The following is a 16767-nucleotide window of genomic DNA, read 5'->3' on the forward strand; positions in this document are numbered from 1 at the left end:
TGCTATTGTGTAATACCACAGTACTTAAGTGGTATGTGACTACTCCCCCTTTTCCATTACACTGCATTTGTCAAGGGTAAGGAGCAAGTCATAGGCACCTTTGCATTCCCTGCACCTAAGCACAGTGGCTTGCATACAGTGGGTGCTCAGCTGGTATTTGTTGAATGCATGATTGAGTATTGGCTTATGACATGGGAAAGTGCCCAAAGATTGTCTTCTTATTCTATGAGTATTACCTAGGTAGCCTCACTCCACTAAGTAGAAACCAGCTATGAAGCACCTTGCCCAATTTCTAAACGCACCCTTGTCAAGAGTTGAACACGACTTGAATCATTTCGTTTGTAATCAAACATGTTTGTAAAGCATTTTGAGAAATCAAGGATGAAAGGCGCTATAAGTGCAAAATAATATTTTCAAGACAGTTCAGCAAAAATGTTATTTTTCTATGATGACGGAACGGCTGTGCTAGTTTGTGGTAAATGGTCCCAAGGCTAATCTTCTCATTGCCATTATTAACAGAACAACGGGTTTCTATTACTTTTGACAAAGACGTCATCACTTCATATAGTTAGCATTCTTTTTAACTACTTTCTATAAACCAAGTAACAGAAAATGAAATTAAGCCACTTATTCTACACAAACCAATACTTTGTTCCTCAGTTTACAAGTCATGTTCAAAAAACACACACAAATTAGCATTTTGTACACAAAGGTTTATTTCTCAATTAAACATTCCCTTTAAACACAAGGAATGAATTCTAAATCTTCATAAACATGAATTAAAAATGAAATCCCTCCAATATAGTGTGTGTAATCACTGTATTCCTGGTCACTACTGGCATTTACTGTTTAACATCAAAAACAAAGACAGGTTTTTAAAAATCATGCTACTGGATTTCTAGCTCTTCCTCTATGACCAGTACTATACTGATCTGCAATGTTTAAAAGTTTACATCACCAAATTGAAGCAAGTTTAAGGTGTGAAACAGCTGTGCATTAAACACAAAACAAATTATAAGATATAGTCAAGTTCATAACGAATATAGGTATTCTTATCATCATTGTAGATTCGTGGGTAATGTGCTATGAGAGCATCCTGTGAACCAATGTAGATAGAGTTGTAAATTTTCCAATACACATCTCTGACTTTCCTGGCTGGGTGAAACAGACCCTAGAATAATTGAAAAGTTACAGTATTTCAATTTTAAAAAACATACATAACCATAACACAATTAAGAAACAACCTGTAAAGATATAATTCATAACACTTCCCTTGAAGAGGAAAAAACATGACAACTCCACAAAACTGCAGTGGGAATCAAACCCCCCTCTTCCCCCTACCCTCACCCCACTTCACTCCACAACTGTTTCCCCATTTGGCACAACATAATCTACTGATATTAGGAACAGTGACTTAATTCAACACATTAAACTAAATTACTTATCCCACTGAGTAATCTTTTAAAACCTTCAACTTACCTGTAAACAATACTGCAACATTCTACATGGTCCAATTGCAACTCTCAGGCCCTCTAGGGCTCCCATAACTGCCTGAATCACATGCGGAGATGTCTCAAACACATTGGGCCACACATAGTTCAGCAAGTGATTAAGTGAATCTTCACAACCAAATCCATAAACCCCAAGTGACATGTGCTGCACCACCGCACTAGCTGTCTGTCTGTGTACAAGGTCCCTGTAATGGAGGAAAAAAATCTTCTTTGTTAAGATAAAGTTAGTTTCACAGGAAATATTCACCTGCCCATTAGAAATTAAATTATCTTTCAGTGCACTGAATAAATGCAGAGTTATCATAACACTATCCTTTAAAATGAATAATACATTCTACTTGAGAACTTTTGCTTTAATGACTCAATCCTTACTATGGCTGAAGAATAAGCCATATTTTCTAATTAACCTTTAAAAGGAATATGAGCAAAGAACTCAAAGCACTGCACATTTTAATATGCTACTGAGAAGGAATTCATGACTCTTACATAGGAGTAATTAAAAGTAATATTTCACTTTAGCTCTATAAATTTGAAATCTTTGATACCATATATAATAGATAACTAACAAAATTAAATCCCTTTCCCTCCAAATTTTAAATTTCATTCAAGAAGAACACAATTTGGGGAGAGGAACAGAGGGGCAATACTTTTTTCAAATCTACAGAAATGATCGTACCCTATGTTAACTGAACTTATGTTTATGACAAATCAGTGAATTAATTCACTCCACAATTAGACAACTGAGTCCAAGCATCAAATGACACACTGAGGTCTGTGATAGACATAAAAATCATTTCACTCTCTACCCTCAAAGGTGTAAGAAAAAATACTTGTAACTTACTAGCATCTAGTTTTCTCTGATTTTATTATAATGTCTAATCTATTCAGCATTATAGTGAAGCAGTGTTTCACCTCATTAATAAACTGTCCAACTAAAGCAGTATTTCTTTACATTTAATTATTTTTTTGATGAAGTTAATACTACAACTGATTAGCAAACAGAACATAACTGTTAACTGCAAGTCATACGTCAACGATTGCATGTGGTGCTCAGGCAGAGCTCACTGAAGAATATGATGCAAGGGTGATATACCCCCATTTTACTCACCCACAGATGGTGAGGCTTTTACAGAGCCTAACTCTTATTCTGTCCCCATCGTCTTGCACACATATCTTCTGATAACTTACCAAATCCTGTCAAGTCTCCCTGCTGAAAGGTTACTAATGAGTAAGTTTAATCTGTACACAGAAATAAGTGAATGGGGCTCCTAGGAAAATGAAGGGCCAGCAAAAGTCCTTTCCCTTTCTACTTGGGCCTTGATCTTTTCCTTACACTTTCCTCAGTTACTGTTGTGTTCAAGGCTACATGTCAGTAGAGATGGTTGAAGGCATAAGAAACCTGACTATCAAATAACTCAAGTAATATTGTTTATGTGGTCACCTAGTGAATAACTGGGCGCCTGCAATGGGAATAGGTGGCTCTGTTCGGTAATTCAAAAAGCCTAACGGAACAGAAATCTTTATTTCACTTTAATAAAAAGCTAAAAAGTACCAAGTCTCTTACCTCATGCTCATCACTTCCTCTAACTGACTTAAGTTTTAAGACGAAAGTTAACCAATTACAAAATGTATTTTAGTCTTAAAGGGGGGTTATATGGGGGTGGGGAAAACTTGGAACAGGAAACCTTGGGAACCACTAATAGCATGTGCATTATTTGATCGTAACAGTCATTTACAGATGAATAACAATCCAGACTAAAGTCTCCCTTTAAATGTATCACAACAGACAAGTCATCTAACATTTACTTCAGTAAGTTCCAAAATGAAGGAAGACATAATGCTTTTCCTGCATTTAACTTGAGTCACTTACCTATCCATTAAAGCATCTTCAAGTAATGGTGTTACAGCATAAATGTAGTCCTTTCCCATTTCACCAATATATTCAAACAAGAAGGAAAGTGATTTTAACACTCCATTTTGAACATTCAATTCAGGAACTCTGTATTCATTCATTAAGGCAGGGAGTACTGTGAAAGGTGAACACGTTTCGGCAACAATGGCTATTGCTACAGTGGTACAAACTCTGTTCTGCCTTTCCTGAACTTTGAGGTTGTTTAAAAGTGTAGCCAATACATCATGAGGGCTGAAAAAAAAAAGTTAGCGAACTGTCAGATTACAAGTTAAAATTTTTTCAGAGGAAACAAAAAATGCAAAAGAATAGAACTTTATGGTAAGTAATTACTGGAACTAAATAATTTGCTGATAAAATGCAATACTATTAAGTCACTGGCATTGTTTCTTAAGAATTTATTTCGTCAGTTTTAAAAAAAGTTAATTCAAATGGATTCACTTTCAAATGTAACTTTCCATCTTTACTTACATTTTCTAAAATGTAAAGAAATTTAATTAAATATTCAAATTGAATAATTCTTTGAACAGTCAAAACATCAGCACCGGAACTAAAGGCAACCTATGAGGTGGTAATACCATTGTGGTCTCTCATGCCCTAAACATACAAAACCTGTTTTCCTTTTCTTATCTTCCCTCCCACATACCTTTACTTTTAAAGCCATTTATTTTGCCACAAATTTAAGAGGGACTTTGAGGCTAAAAAGCCTGAGCAGCTACTTGCCATTTTCTTCCCTACATTACCACTGAAACAAATATAACTGCCTACCAGTAAGAGAGGAAGGAGTGGGGGAAACAGGAGGAAAACTCTACTTAATTAATCTGACTTTTTTTATGTTGCATTTCTTGAAAACATTTTCTTAGTTACTAAACCACAGGTAGTATCCCATTTCCTACAATAACAGTTTCTCCCAGTTTCGTTCTGATGGAGTGGAAGCAAATAACCAAAGAGTTCCCCTAAAGTAATATTTTAAAACCACATAAACCATTTTTGAGACTCGAATTGTGCTGATTATGATATTAACAACTAGCCTTAACATTTTAAGCAATAACTTAAAAAGAACAAAAATTTGAAATTATTCTGGGCATGGTAAAATTTGCTACTTCCAAATATTTCAAAATATTTTTAAAGGAAACTTTAAGAAAAACTTTAAAAAACTAGAAGGTTAGTGGTTAAATGAAGTGCTTTCTCAACTCCATTACTCATACCATCCCTCAAAGAAATCTCTATAGATATGGAAGCATTTTTGCAATACTACAATGGGTTTATTACAAAGTAACAAAAAAAAAAATGAAAATGATACTCACCCAATGGCCTTTGCAATATAACCAAATGTGTTGACTGTGGCTCTACGGATAGCTTTTTTGTGAGCTTTTAAGAGCTCTAAAAGCTCAAAGCAAATCCTCATCCACTCTCTTGCAGACACATATTCAGCTCCCCTAATTTAAAAAGTAAAATTTAATTTCTGTGACAAAGTTTTAAAAGGCAAATTTGGAAATTATGTTCTCAGAACACGATTATAACTCCTTTAAAATATTAAATAAAATTACTACTACTCTTCAATAAATGCTAATAGTCTTAAAACCATATTACCACCTCCCATTACCATCCAAATAGAAATTACACAGAAAATATTAATACAAGAAGGCCTGAGCATACATATTTACATCAGCAACACTAAGTCAACTGTGATGAGTAAAAAGAGGCTAAAATTAAAAACAGACACTGCTTATAAAAATGTTTAGACAATTGTTTACCTGTCAGCAATACGTCCAACAAGATCAATACAATTTTCTTGTACTTTTTCATGCCTGTTCTTTAAGATGGGGGTGAGTCTAGGCAACAGATCTTTAATTGGTGGGGTCATCTTATGCATACCTATTTAATAGAAGTCGACAAACTATCAATTAATATTTGAACTGCAACTTTTGCTCATTTTTCCTTTTACTTAGCAATTTAATACACACAACTAGTCATAAATATAAACTTAGAGCTACCTATGGAAAGAGAGCCCCAGATTCTGACCAGACTCAGAAGTGTTTTTAACTTTTTATTAACTTCTGATTACGCACAGAAACGAAAGAAATTAGTGAAGTGATTTTTTAAATGATGGATATTTAACAACAAAAAAAGTTTTATTTGGTTTTGAAATGTATTTGTGACTGACATTTGAATATGGGGACAACTTCATGTTCCGGCCAAAGACAACTATGTAAGCCAGAGGCAGGCATGTAAATTAAAGCAAAATTTTCCAGAAAGGGCCCCCTTACCCTTTAACTGCAAAACAAACAGATCTCCAGTCTCCCTGCAATGGCAGGGCATACTTGGATGGTATTTACACCTATGAAGAGAGAAAAAAGGAGGCAGCTGGTAGGGACTCTTGCTCTAACTAAAACTGCTTGCTCTGATTCTCTCTCCATTGCTTTTCCCATGTTTCCCTGACAAAGCATACAGTTTCCAACTTCCTGCAAATCAGCATCCAACAAATGGTCACATAACTGATTTTTGGCAAGCAGCTATCTTCAAATATAGAGCTGGGTGGAAATTGGGGATTATCTGTTTATGAATTCCATAAAAACCCTTTACTAAAGTGGGGGCAAACTAAACAAAACAGTGGCTATCACAGCCAACTATTCTGACCATTTAGCCCCTCTACACCCTGCAGGAGTTACTCTGGACAATAGTTATCTTCAGTTACAACACAGGATTAAATACAAGAGACCATTTGTTCGCTCTAAAAGAATAAAAGCTTTGCTCTCCATCACCAGGATCATTTTGTTATATGCTTATGTTTTAACATCAGGTTAGGAAACAGAACGGATAGTGTGAAAGATTTGGGTTTAAATAAAGATGAGATAATAACTTGATCAATTAACTTTTCTCCCTGGTTATGTTCCATGAACTTGACAGCAAACAAAAATCTGCTAGAATCACTTACTAACTCATGGTTGAGTAAATACATATTTTTTATAAAACTTTCTCTTTCCCCTGCCCCAAGAGTTACAGGATATATTCCTGCTAAGAAGCTATTTCTACTAAGGTCCTCTCTTCCCTAACTTCTAAGTTTTTGAGTTGTAACTACTCCCACCTCTTACGAGTCATAAACTTGGCTTTTTTTCTCTTTAAAGAAAAATATAAGAATTTTGTGAGAGAAAACTTTGACACCCCCAATACAATCCTAAAATGTTTAAAAAAAAAAAGTATCAGAAATCATTACCCACCTCCTAAATATGATTTTATATTTTACTTGTAAAAAAAAAAAAAGTTAAAAAATCAAAACAAAAAAAAACTCTCATATGACCATCAAATTCCATACCTATCACATTTACAATGGCCTTCAGAGCTCCAAGAATGCTGCCCAGTACTTCAGGGTACTCTTCACCCAAATACTCATACAAAACAACACCCAAGTGCCCCATCAATTTTTCCTACAATAAAAGAAACAATGTTATAAAATACTGTTGTTCATATTAAACTATTTGTTGAAAAAATAAGAATCTGGTGCAAAATATTACCTCCTGACAAGTCTTCATGACAACAGCAGTTCGGGAGATCAAGTCAGCTGCCTGTTGCCTAACTTTTGCTGATTTGTTATTTAAGCGCCACAAAACTGTACCACAGATCTGAGGCAAGTATGGTTTGACTCGTTTGCCAAGAGCATTAACCACTGTGCCAAAGCCATTCAACATTACTGAGTCCTGAAAAAGAAAAGCTAAGTTAGATTTAAGAACTATATTCATTAGGAACTAAAATTTGGTCTCTTTGTAGACTGAACAGTTGAGATATGCTAAATAGTCAACTTTTCCCAATCATCTAAATATCACTCTCTTACAAAAAAAAAAAAATCAAATCTAGAAATTTGAGGAAGAAGACTATTTAGTGGTAAACAACTAAGAGAAAAAGTGACCATTTTAAAAACTGTTTCAAATTCAATTATTTTTTATAGTTAACCTTTGCTTGAAAAGTCATATGCTTTTCTACAGATATGAAAGTAAGTGGCAAATTGGCATAATTATTATTACCTCTGTAGTCTGTTCTTGGAAAGCATAAAGAATACCATCAATCAGTTGTTCCTCAAGTTTATGATCAATATCTGCTGCTCCTAAATTGCCCATAATTTTCTCAATAGTCTCCATCACCATCTTTCTGTACTGTTCAGCTTCATCTTTCAGATCATCCACAATTCTGGATATAATCTCTGCTGCTCCCACTTTGTTTGCCAACTCCACAGTAGTATCAACTAACTAAAAAGAGAAAAAAAAATGAACTTTAAGTTAAATTATATCCATGTATGGCATTTAATTTACTAGACAAAGCTGCCAATTCACAGTTGAGTATTTAAATTAGAATGTAAAATCAAAATGACAGTTACTTGTTGACTAAAATCCATCTCTTTATATAAGCAAACAGATACGAGCTGTTAGGGCAAAAATACAGGTGACATGCATTCAACTTGACTAAATTAGTTAAAAAAACAATTTTAAAAAATACTTTTTACAATAAAAACTTACCTGTCGATAATTTCTTCTATCCAAAGCCATTCTGTGTTGCCAAAAATGTTTAAAAAAAGGAGGAAGAATCTCTGTTTTAATGTAGTTTGCTTCTACACCATCTGTTCCACAACACTGCTTTACCACCTAGTTTAAAAGACAGTTAATAAATCAATAATAAATCAAATACAGCATTGGTGTACCACAAGTTTTTTTTATTTAAGCTTCAAAATTCTTTGAGCCATGAAACAAACCTATTTTTAGAAGAACAAATGTGGAACAACAATAATCTGAAACAATTACCTTCAACACAATTTTCTTCATTTCTTCATCAGGAGACTGGAATTCTCGAATAAGAATTAACATCACTTCTCTAGTATAATAGTTGGCGTACTCTGCATCCATGAGAGGAATAAGATAACCAATAGCCTTTAAGAAAGCGGCCAGGCCCTATTTTAAAATAAAAAAATACACACTTTAGTAAATTAGATTTAAGGAGTCTTAATTTTAATGGTAGAAATCAAAAGAAAAATAAAATCTAATTTGTAGATCTACCTTTCCTCTGTGTTGGCGGATACCCTTCCACAAAGGCTTTAACACAGAATCAAAAGATTCAATACCATAAGGAGTTGCTGCTTCAGCCAAGGCAGCAATAGCCAAAGCACTAATGGTCCGAACTTTCTGCTGCTCATCCACAAGACCTATAAATCCAAACACAGAAGTTTTAACTGAGTACCACCAGTATCTAAATTTCCAAAATGCCTTTGAATTTAGCAACATATCTAAGTTCTAGTCAAAAACATGAACTGCAGAAATTGTTCACATTAGACAAGTATAATACATGGTTAAAAATATGAACCACTACCTGTTAGGCATTACAAACCCCATCAGAAAATATATTACATGGTATTTATGTAAGTAAAGCCTTTTCACTTATTTCCACAAAATGGTAGCCCAAATTTCAGGATGGTCTTATGAAAGAAGAAAAGTTATATTATAACTTACCATGCTCAATGATTTCAACTAAACTTCTGAGATGTGGCAAGATGGCACAGCCCATAAGAATAGCTATTTGCTGTACAATCTTAATACCAGTGTGTCTTGCTTGCCAGGACTTCTTGCTTTTGCATACAGCTTTTAAGAAGGGCAATAAAGAAGGAATGCCCAGGGCAGAGGCTACAACAGCAAAAGCTCTAGCTGTTGTGTTACGGACATACTCATCCATGTTATCTATATCAGGTCTCATGGTAGAGATCATAGTAGCCAGACCAGCTGCCTAAAAGGAGAAGAAAAATGTTAGGACAGTTACGAATTGTTAACATTAACCCTCAACCATTTCCTCCTACAATCAAATAATCCCACCAACAGAAATAAAACTTTCTCCTCCAGAAATTTAATGTAAATACCTTTGCCAAATTAGAAATAATCTCTCGGCCTTCCACTCTAGCATAGTAATCTTCATCAATCAACAGTGGTTCAATGACCACAAGGATCTAAGGAAGAGAAAAAAGAGAAAAGAACTACATTTTCACAGTAACTGATGCTAAGCTCATGTAACAGAATTAAATACATGCAGAAAAATAATCATTACCAGGACTTTGTTAATCAAGGGACATCTTGTTTAAGAATTTTAATTACAGAATCCCAAATCCGAGATACAGATGGAAATTTGGAGCAAGCACTAAGCACACAGGCTAACAAATAATCAATATTTAAAGGGAGAATAACAAACAAACAAAAATCCTACACAACTACCTGCATTTTGCAATTCTAACATAATAATTACATCAGCAAAAGAGGCTTAACATTAAAGAGCATGGCATAGATATCTATCTTTTCTCATCCAAGTCTAATGGCAATAAAGTAAATGAAAACATACAATACAAACCCATTATGGTAAAAGACAGCAAAAAGTTAAACCTATATATACATATATTTATATGTATATATGTATGCTTAAGCAAAGATAAAGGTCTGGAAGGTTATGCAAATTTAACACCAGTGAACTAGGCTTGCAACAGGGTGAACACTTCCTTTCTACTGTGAATTTATAGCATCAGTTATTTTTTTTTTTAATTTTTAATGCACAAATACACAGGCATAAACTGATAAAAAAATCAAACCATTAGAAACACTATTTGAGAAGAACAACAAACCTTGTGTACATATGGACGAACTAGGTCATCAAGTTTGTATAATATTCTATCAATAACTTTCACAAGTAAATGACGTTCTTGATCCTCAAGTGTAGGAGACATCAGTAAAGGAAGAATCTGATTAAACAAAGGACCAGCTCCAAATTCACGAGCTTTATCAGTAATTTGACGCAATGCAGCCTGGGGGGAAAAAGTACAAGTTAAAACCAAGCATTTTGAATGAGCAAATTCCCCTGTATTTTCTGTAAGTTAATATTTTAGTGTACACATCACAAACATTTTACAGAGTAGCATGAGTTCGCTCCACAACAAAATTACTCTAAAGTCTCTTAAGTTTGCCTGCTGTGATAAAAGTCCAATGTTTTTCAGATAACTTCATGAGTAATTTAGAACAATGGAATCAGAGGTATAAAATTCCTTAATTTCCCCTAAAAAGGCTCCCTTCTTCCAGCCACATAAAAATACTATTACAACTCCCCCACATAATCCCACTAATTACTTTAGAGTCTTAAACATATTTTAAAGGCCTTGACAAAATGGAAAAACCCATTTTCCAATAACTTTATCAAGAACAAAAATCTCTGATTAAAAAGCTAAAACCTTCACACTGCATCTCTCTTTCCTTCATGCTCAGTTTGTGGTAAAGATAAAGGCTTTATTTATAAATTTCTAAACATAAAAATATAAAGAACATAATGATTTAATGAACTGGTACTCACCTTTCTCATCGGAGGTGTTCCATTCTTAATTTTTAAAAGCAACTTCATTATTTTTCTCTCTTTTTGCTCTTCTGGACTAAGTGTTGATTCATCAACATCAACCTAATAGTAAAAAGAAAAAAAATTAAAGGTGCGCTGATATACTATGATTTTTAACTCCCAAACAAAACATATTATTTTGTTTCTGTTATCACCACTTACCAATAGTTTATCAAAGTACTGAATATCATCAGGTTTTAAAAATGGAAGATTTCCAGATGGTTGATCATTAACACTTTTCATAGTTCTATCTTCAGTCTGCATGTGGAAACCAGTCATACCGCCCAAAGGTGTTGGAGTTGCTGTTAGCTTTCGAGCTGGAGTTCGAATAGGAACATAACCAGCAGGAGGGGGAAGTACCTAATACAATTAAAAGACAGGTTAGGATTTTCTTGACTTTGTGGATTAATTAAGGAATAACACAGTGATTAACATTTACACTTAAAATATTTTAGAAAGTAGCTAGGAAGGTTTTTGCTTGCTCAGGGACAAGATTAGCACCTATTCTGCTTTTCAATCTTATCCAGAAGTTTTAAAATATGTATGACAAAGATCATATTTCCATCCACTTTGAAATAAAATTCAAAGCAAATGTATTAGGACTGGGGGGAAACACAGAGATTAATGAATCATATTTATAAAATTCAAATCACTTTCAAACACTGAAAGCCAACATTTCAAATCATAAAAAACTTAAAAATATTCATATAAATGGAAATGAGCTTGCAAGGTGTACATATGTAACACATAAAAGGTTAGTTACTATTAAAGTGAAACAGCTTTCACAATAACCCCTACACTGTAACAGCAAATCTTAATATTAAGCCTAACACTACAAAACTGAGTTAAATGGAAAAAGAAAAAAACTAAAAAATAAATATTTACCCAAAGCCCTGTACATTATACACAGCTTAATCTTTTGCAAAACCAATTATAGATTTCAAACCACAGTATTAAAAACAAAAGGATTTCTATAGGATGTTTTTATAAAACTGGTATCAGATTCATTTTAATAAAACTTCCAGGGCATGTCAATAAACCTGTACAAGTTTTCCCCAATAAGTCTAAACTGTTGTGTCTAAAAGTATATATTAGAACAAAGACTAAACCATGTTAAATATATATATGCTGGTGCTTATCTATACTTCGTTATCCAATTATTTCCATATGTTAACATATACATCATTAAGGACCACTAACCAATCATTTTGAAAAAATGGAAATTTATTCTATAGATGGGAGGCCTATGAAATCAAAGTCAATCAAATTCTCTGGTATTACTCACAAATTAAGGTCTTAAAGGTCTACTAATTTTTATATCCATCAATATATCAATAACTACAATTGACAAAGTGTCACTCAGGAAGTCAGTGTAATACTAAGTTGTCAGTTAATAGCAGGTTTTGTATACCCACAGCATTATGGAGGCTATAAGAAGTTAAAATGCAGAAATTCATGCATTCTTGAAATAAATACTCCAAGGCAAACCTAACAGGAAAACATGTACATACACGTACACGTACACACACACACACAAACCGTGAAAAACAACAGGCCATTAGCAGAAAAAACTCTGTAAAAGCCATCAGATAAATTAGGTTCCAACCCTGACTAGGACATTAACTATATGAACACGAACTACCTCTAGACCAGCAATACTCCATGAGTGCCAGGTACCTAGAAAACTCTGTAATTCAAAATAAACTTCAAGGTGAAGGATGAATCGCCTTTGTGTTTATTGGCAATCCATGAACTTAAATATACAAAATCTTGTGAGGCATCAAGTAGAATAACCATGTTCTAATGTGAGCTTAAACCTGAGACTTGGTAAATTGGATCAACAAGCTTTTCCACACCCCTAAGACAGCCGTTCTTAAAGTATGGTTCATGGGGCCCTAGAAATCCTTGAGATTACTCAATTCCAAAAAGTAACAAAAGTTTTATGCACTTTCGTGTCTTTTCACCTCAACTACTTATGGGACCTGATATACACTTGGAAATTGCTAAAAGAATGGAATGGCAGTGGTAATAATGGGTAAGGCCAATGCAGACTTAACCAAATTTCTCAAAAAATATTCAAAATAAAATTCACACCCCAAACCCCACTACATTTATATTCACTGTTATTACCTTATATCCTTCTGGGAACATAGCATCTAATTCTTCATCAGAAAGTGGGCGATTTCTCTCATCAATTTCTCTCTCCCACCGCCAAGCCTGAAGCTGTTCAGGAGTCATACTCATTATGTGACCTATAAAAAAAGCAAATTTCTGTAACAATCTATAGTGCCTAACTTTATCATTATGAAGGTTCTTGGAATATAAGACAATGATGATCAACCCAACCTTAAAATTTTTATATTATAAACTTAAGCTGAGACTTAACTTTCATATCCTCTATTTCATATTAAAAATTGGTATTAATAACATAGAAAGCCAAAGAACAAATTCAAAATATATTTCCAGGAAAAAAACAATTTTTTCCAATGAACAAATTTCTACCTGGGGTAGGGGTAGCCATGTTCATGGCTGGTGTGCCAATTGGTGTTTTTCCAGGAGTCAGAACAGGAGTGCTTCCACCCATCTGACTAGCCGGTGTTTCATCCCAACGTGACTTTCTTTTACTGGCTCCAGGAGTTGGTGTTTCACCAATTGAATCTCCACCTCGATCTGTGCGAGGAGTCTCTGCCCATCCACTACCATGTCCAGGAGTATCTTTAAAGAGAGTGAAAGAGAGAGTAAGAACACAATTTTAACAGTTGTCAAAACAATATTTTTTTTTCCAAGCTGCTTATATACTCAAAATGTTCGAAATCACAAACAGGATATTCCTAAAATGGAGACCCATTTGAAGTTTTAAAGATCCATTTCATACCTATCCTCCTTCCACTACAGTCAGTGTTCCTTTTCTACTAATTACAAAAAAAATACACATTAACCATTGAGGAATGGTTAACTATTTCATAACGGTTTTTAACCACCCATAATATCATAATCTAGAGACATCCACAATGTACCTTGAACCTCTTCCTTCATTTCTCCATGCAACTAACATTACTCTGCATGTAAAATTCTATAACTTCTTCACCCATATCATTCAAAATTTTTTTAATTTTAACAAAGCAAATTTACTATTAAATATTAACTTGCCATAGTTTTTCTCATAAACAGTTAACGAAATTATAGCTTTAGTTCATCTACACAAAAAAAACAAGGTTATGGTCAACAAACTTCACTTTCCTCTAATGTTGTTCCTAAAATAAACCTTAAACCTCCTCAAAAAGGAAAAAATATTAGGTCTATGATCTGCTCTATCCCAAAGCAGCTGGTTTATTTACCTGTCCACCCAGGACCAGAGAAGACAGATTTCAGTTTCTCAACTTACTACTCATCAAGCCAACATTTCGCCCAAACTCCACTATTAGTACCTCTCTCTGTTTTGGGGGTCTCATCCCATCTGTTTTTACGGGCACTAGAAGTTGCGCCTCCGTGGCCTGGTGTCGCATGACCTGGTGTATCGCCTCGACCAGGAGTAGCAGCTCCTGCTGGTGTATGGCTAGGTGTAGGATCCCATATTTTTGAGCCTGGGGTTGCTCCAGGAGTCTCACTTCCCTTTGCACGACCTGGTGTCTCATCCCATCTTAAGGAAGGGGTATGCCCTGGAGTCTTAACAAAGCAAAAAATTTATTTCACACAATTACACACCCACACAGAAATAATAGGTAAAATTCTGTTAAAAAAACAACTTTAAACAAATAAATATTCTACTTCTATTAACTATAATTAAGATTTAAGAGTCCTATCCTTCTGCTTAAAAGAAAACAAACCTACTTTCCAGTGAATATGCTTCTGACCAAAAACAATTTAAAGTTTTAATCTGGAGCAGTGAAAAAAATCCCTGGCTTAAATAAAAACAAAATATTCTGTGTATGAGTCTTGGATATGTCACTAATAGCTCTGTAACTTTGGGGGGAAAAATCACTAAGGTTTCTCTGGGTCTGCAATCAAAGAATTTCAGTTCTGTTTCTTTGTACTTCTCAAACTGGGGCTTAAAGACATCATTTGTGGGCGTAGGAATCCATTAAGTCCTCTATAAGAAATACTATATTTGAGTTTTTCATTCAAAGGTGTATGTGTTTAAGTTATATAAACACGTTTTGGGTCACTTAGGTGATTATCTTATAGGCAAATACTGCTGTATGATTATTTCAATCCTTGAAATGAGTTTATATTAACCATCACATTTGCAACAAATATTATTACCCTAATTGCTCCTGGAAAGATTAGTAAAGAAAGACTACAGGTGGATTTAACCAATCAAAGGTTTTATAGAAGTTAAAACAGAAGCCAAGGAGTGGGTGATCTAGGACATCAGGTAACATATGATATCCAAAGACCCTGCACCAGTACAGAAAACACCGTATCAAAGTGGCAAGTGGTTTAGTGTAAGCAAAACAAAATCTGTAACTTAAATATTAAATACTATAAGTATTCCCTAGGCTTTGTAGTGTATTGTACATACTTGTTTTAAAGCTGGATGCTATTAGACACACACAAATTCTACCTAGCTTTATGTTTGCAAACTTGCAGAGCAGCATAAGAAAATTTTATGACTCAACATTTTTTCCTTCAAAATGATTCTCTGTATTACTCAAGGTTGAGAAATTCTGGATTAGTTAAGTGAAGTCCATAAACTGTTCAAATTTCATCTTCAGGCAACCCCCCTTCTGCTGAGTTAGAAGAGAATGTAGGAAATAAATCTTTCCTATTATCCATTATAATCCCCAAAGCCATGATTATCGTTGTGTCAAATGAGCAGAATGAAAGAAAACATGGTCTGAATCTCTCTCTCTTTTACACGAAAGACATCAACTCTTGTTTTATCATAACCATACAATTAAAACAGATACCACGAGCACACAAATTTCTCAGTTTTTAAAAACTAGCACTGGGTGTCAACCACAGAATTAAAGTTGGTAATTACTTGTATCAGCAAAACTAAATCCTCTTATCTTCAGCAAGAAAATGGGAACTCCTCTGATCCAACTCAAATTAAGTTGCTTGGGAATTACACATTAGGGTTAGTGTATTTCTGGGCTTGGGAAAATACTGCCAAAAGACTGTCTTGAGGTCTGACAGGTTTCTTCCTCATTGTAAACAAATCTGCAGTAGTCTAGGCTATAACTGACAGCGACTTAAGACAAGGGTTGTAGAAATAAAAGCAATGAAAAGTGTATAGGAAGACTTCTGGGTATTCGAGACCTGTGAAAGACCAGGGAACAGGTTGTAGAGGGTGAGTGGAAGAAACAATTTTATTTTAGAACTATTATTCTGAAATATCTATTAGACATCAAAGTAAATGTACCAGGTTGGACAGATATACAAGTACGAAAAACAGAGAAGTAAGATATAAATTTGGAAGTTGTCTGTTTATAAATAGTACTTAGAAACGGATGAAATCTTAGGGAGTCAGTACAGGTGGAAAAGAGGTCTGAGAACTGAGAACTAGACCATCCCAAGTTTAGAGATAATGAAGACAAGGAGGATTCAGCAAACAAACTGATAAAGAGTTGCCAATGAGGAGAGTTATGAAGAGAACCAAGAAAGAATGAAGTCCAGTGGCTGAGAGAGAAAAGAGTTTTGAGGAATGTCAAATTCTACTGATAAGATGAGAATTTGGGGATATTATATGAGATATAATATGAAATATAATATGAAAATAGACCTTTGGATTTAGCAACAAGGAGGTCAAGTGACCCTGACAAGAGAGGGCTTGGTGACCTGATACAGATAACACACTAGGTAAGCAGAAATAGCAAGTATAGTCAACGGTCAAGGCATTTTGCAGTAAAGAGAGATGGGAGAGCAGCTAGAAGAGGATGTGAGGGTCAAAGGACAGTTTTCTGCAGGCTGCATTTGTTCTTTTTAAAGACAGAAGAATGG

At 34.5% G+C, this 16767-nt stretch overlaps 1 protein-coding gene across 3 annotated transcripts in view; it reads right to left on the reverse strand.

Moving 5' to 3' along the window:
* Positions 1–692: 692 nt before the first annotated feature.
* The window catches only part of SF3B1 (splicing factor 3b subunit 1), a 31816-nt gene continuing 15741 nt past the window's right edge, over positions 693–16767 (reverse strand). For 2 of the 3 annotated variants that reach the window (XM_037849148.1, XM_037849149.1), the window contains 19 exons: positions 14253–14490; positions 13327–13539; positions 12955–13076; positions 10987–11184; positions 10786–10887; positions 10067–10246; positions 9317–9403; positions 8916–9186; positions 8466–8611; positions 8214–8360; positions 7932–8057; positions 7443–7664; positions 6936–7118; positions 6737–6848; positions 5178–5298; positions 4728–4859; positions 3382–3654; positions 1480–1696; positions 693–1171 (listed from right to left, as the gene is read on the reverse strand). In XM_037849148.1, the coding sequence (XP_037705076.1) occupies positions 1013–1171; positions 1480–1696; positions 3382–3654; positions 4728–4859; positions 5178–5298; positions 6737–6848; positions 6936–7118; positions 7443–7664; positions 7932–8057; positions 8214–8360; positions 8466–8611; positions 8916–9186; positions 9317–9403; positions 10067–10246; positions 10786–10887; positions 10987–11184; positions 12955–13076; positions 13327–13539; positions 14253–14490 (3249 nt within the window). In that variant the 3' untranslated portion in view covers positions 693–1012. Of the gene's footprint in view, positions 1172–1479; positions 1697–3381; positions 3655–4727; positions 4860–5177; positions 5299–5690; positions 5762–6736; positions 6849–6935; positions 7119–7442; positions 7665–7931; positions 8058–8213; positions 8361–8465; positions 8612–8915; positions 9187–9316; positions 9404–10066; positions 10247–10785; positions 10888–10986; positions 11185–12954; positions 13077–13326; positions 13540–14252; positions 14491–16767 lie in introns of those variants that run through there. The other variant, XR_005218753.1, reaches the window with a different exon arrangement.

Source organism: Choloepus didactylus, chromosome 9, assembly GCF_015220235.1.
Source record: "Choloepus didactylus isolate mChoDid1 chromosome 9, mChoDid1.pri, whole genome shotgun sequence".
In the NCBI taxonomy this organism is placed as follows: Eukaryota; Metazoa; Chordata; class Mammalia; order Pilosa; family Megalonychidae; genus Choloepus; species Choloepus didactylus.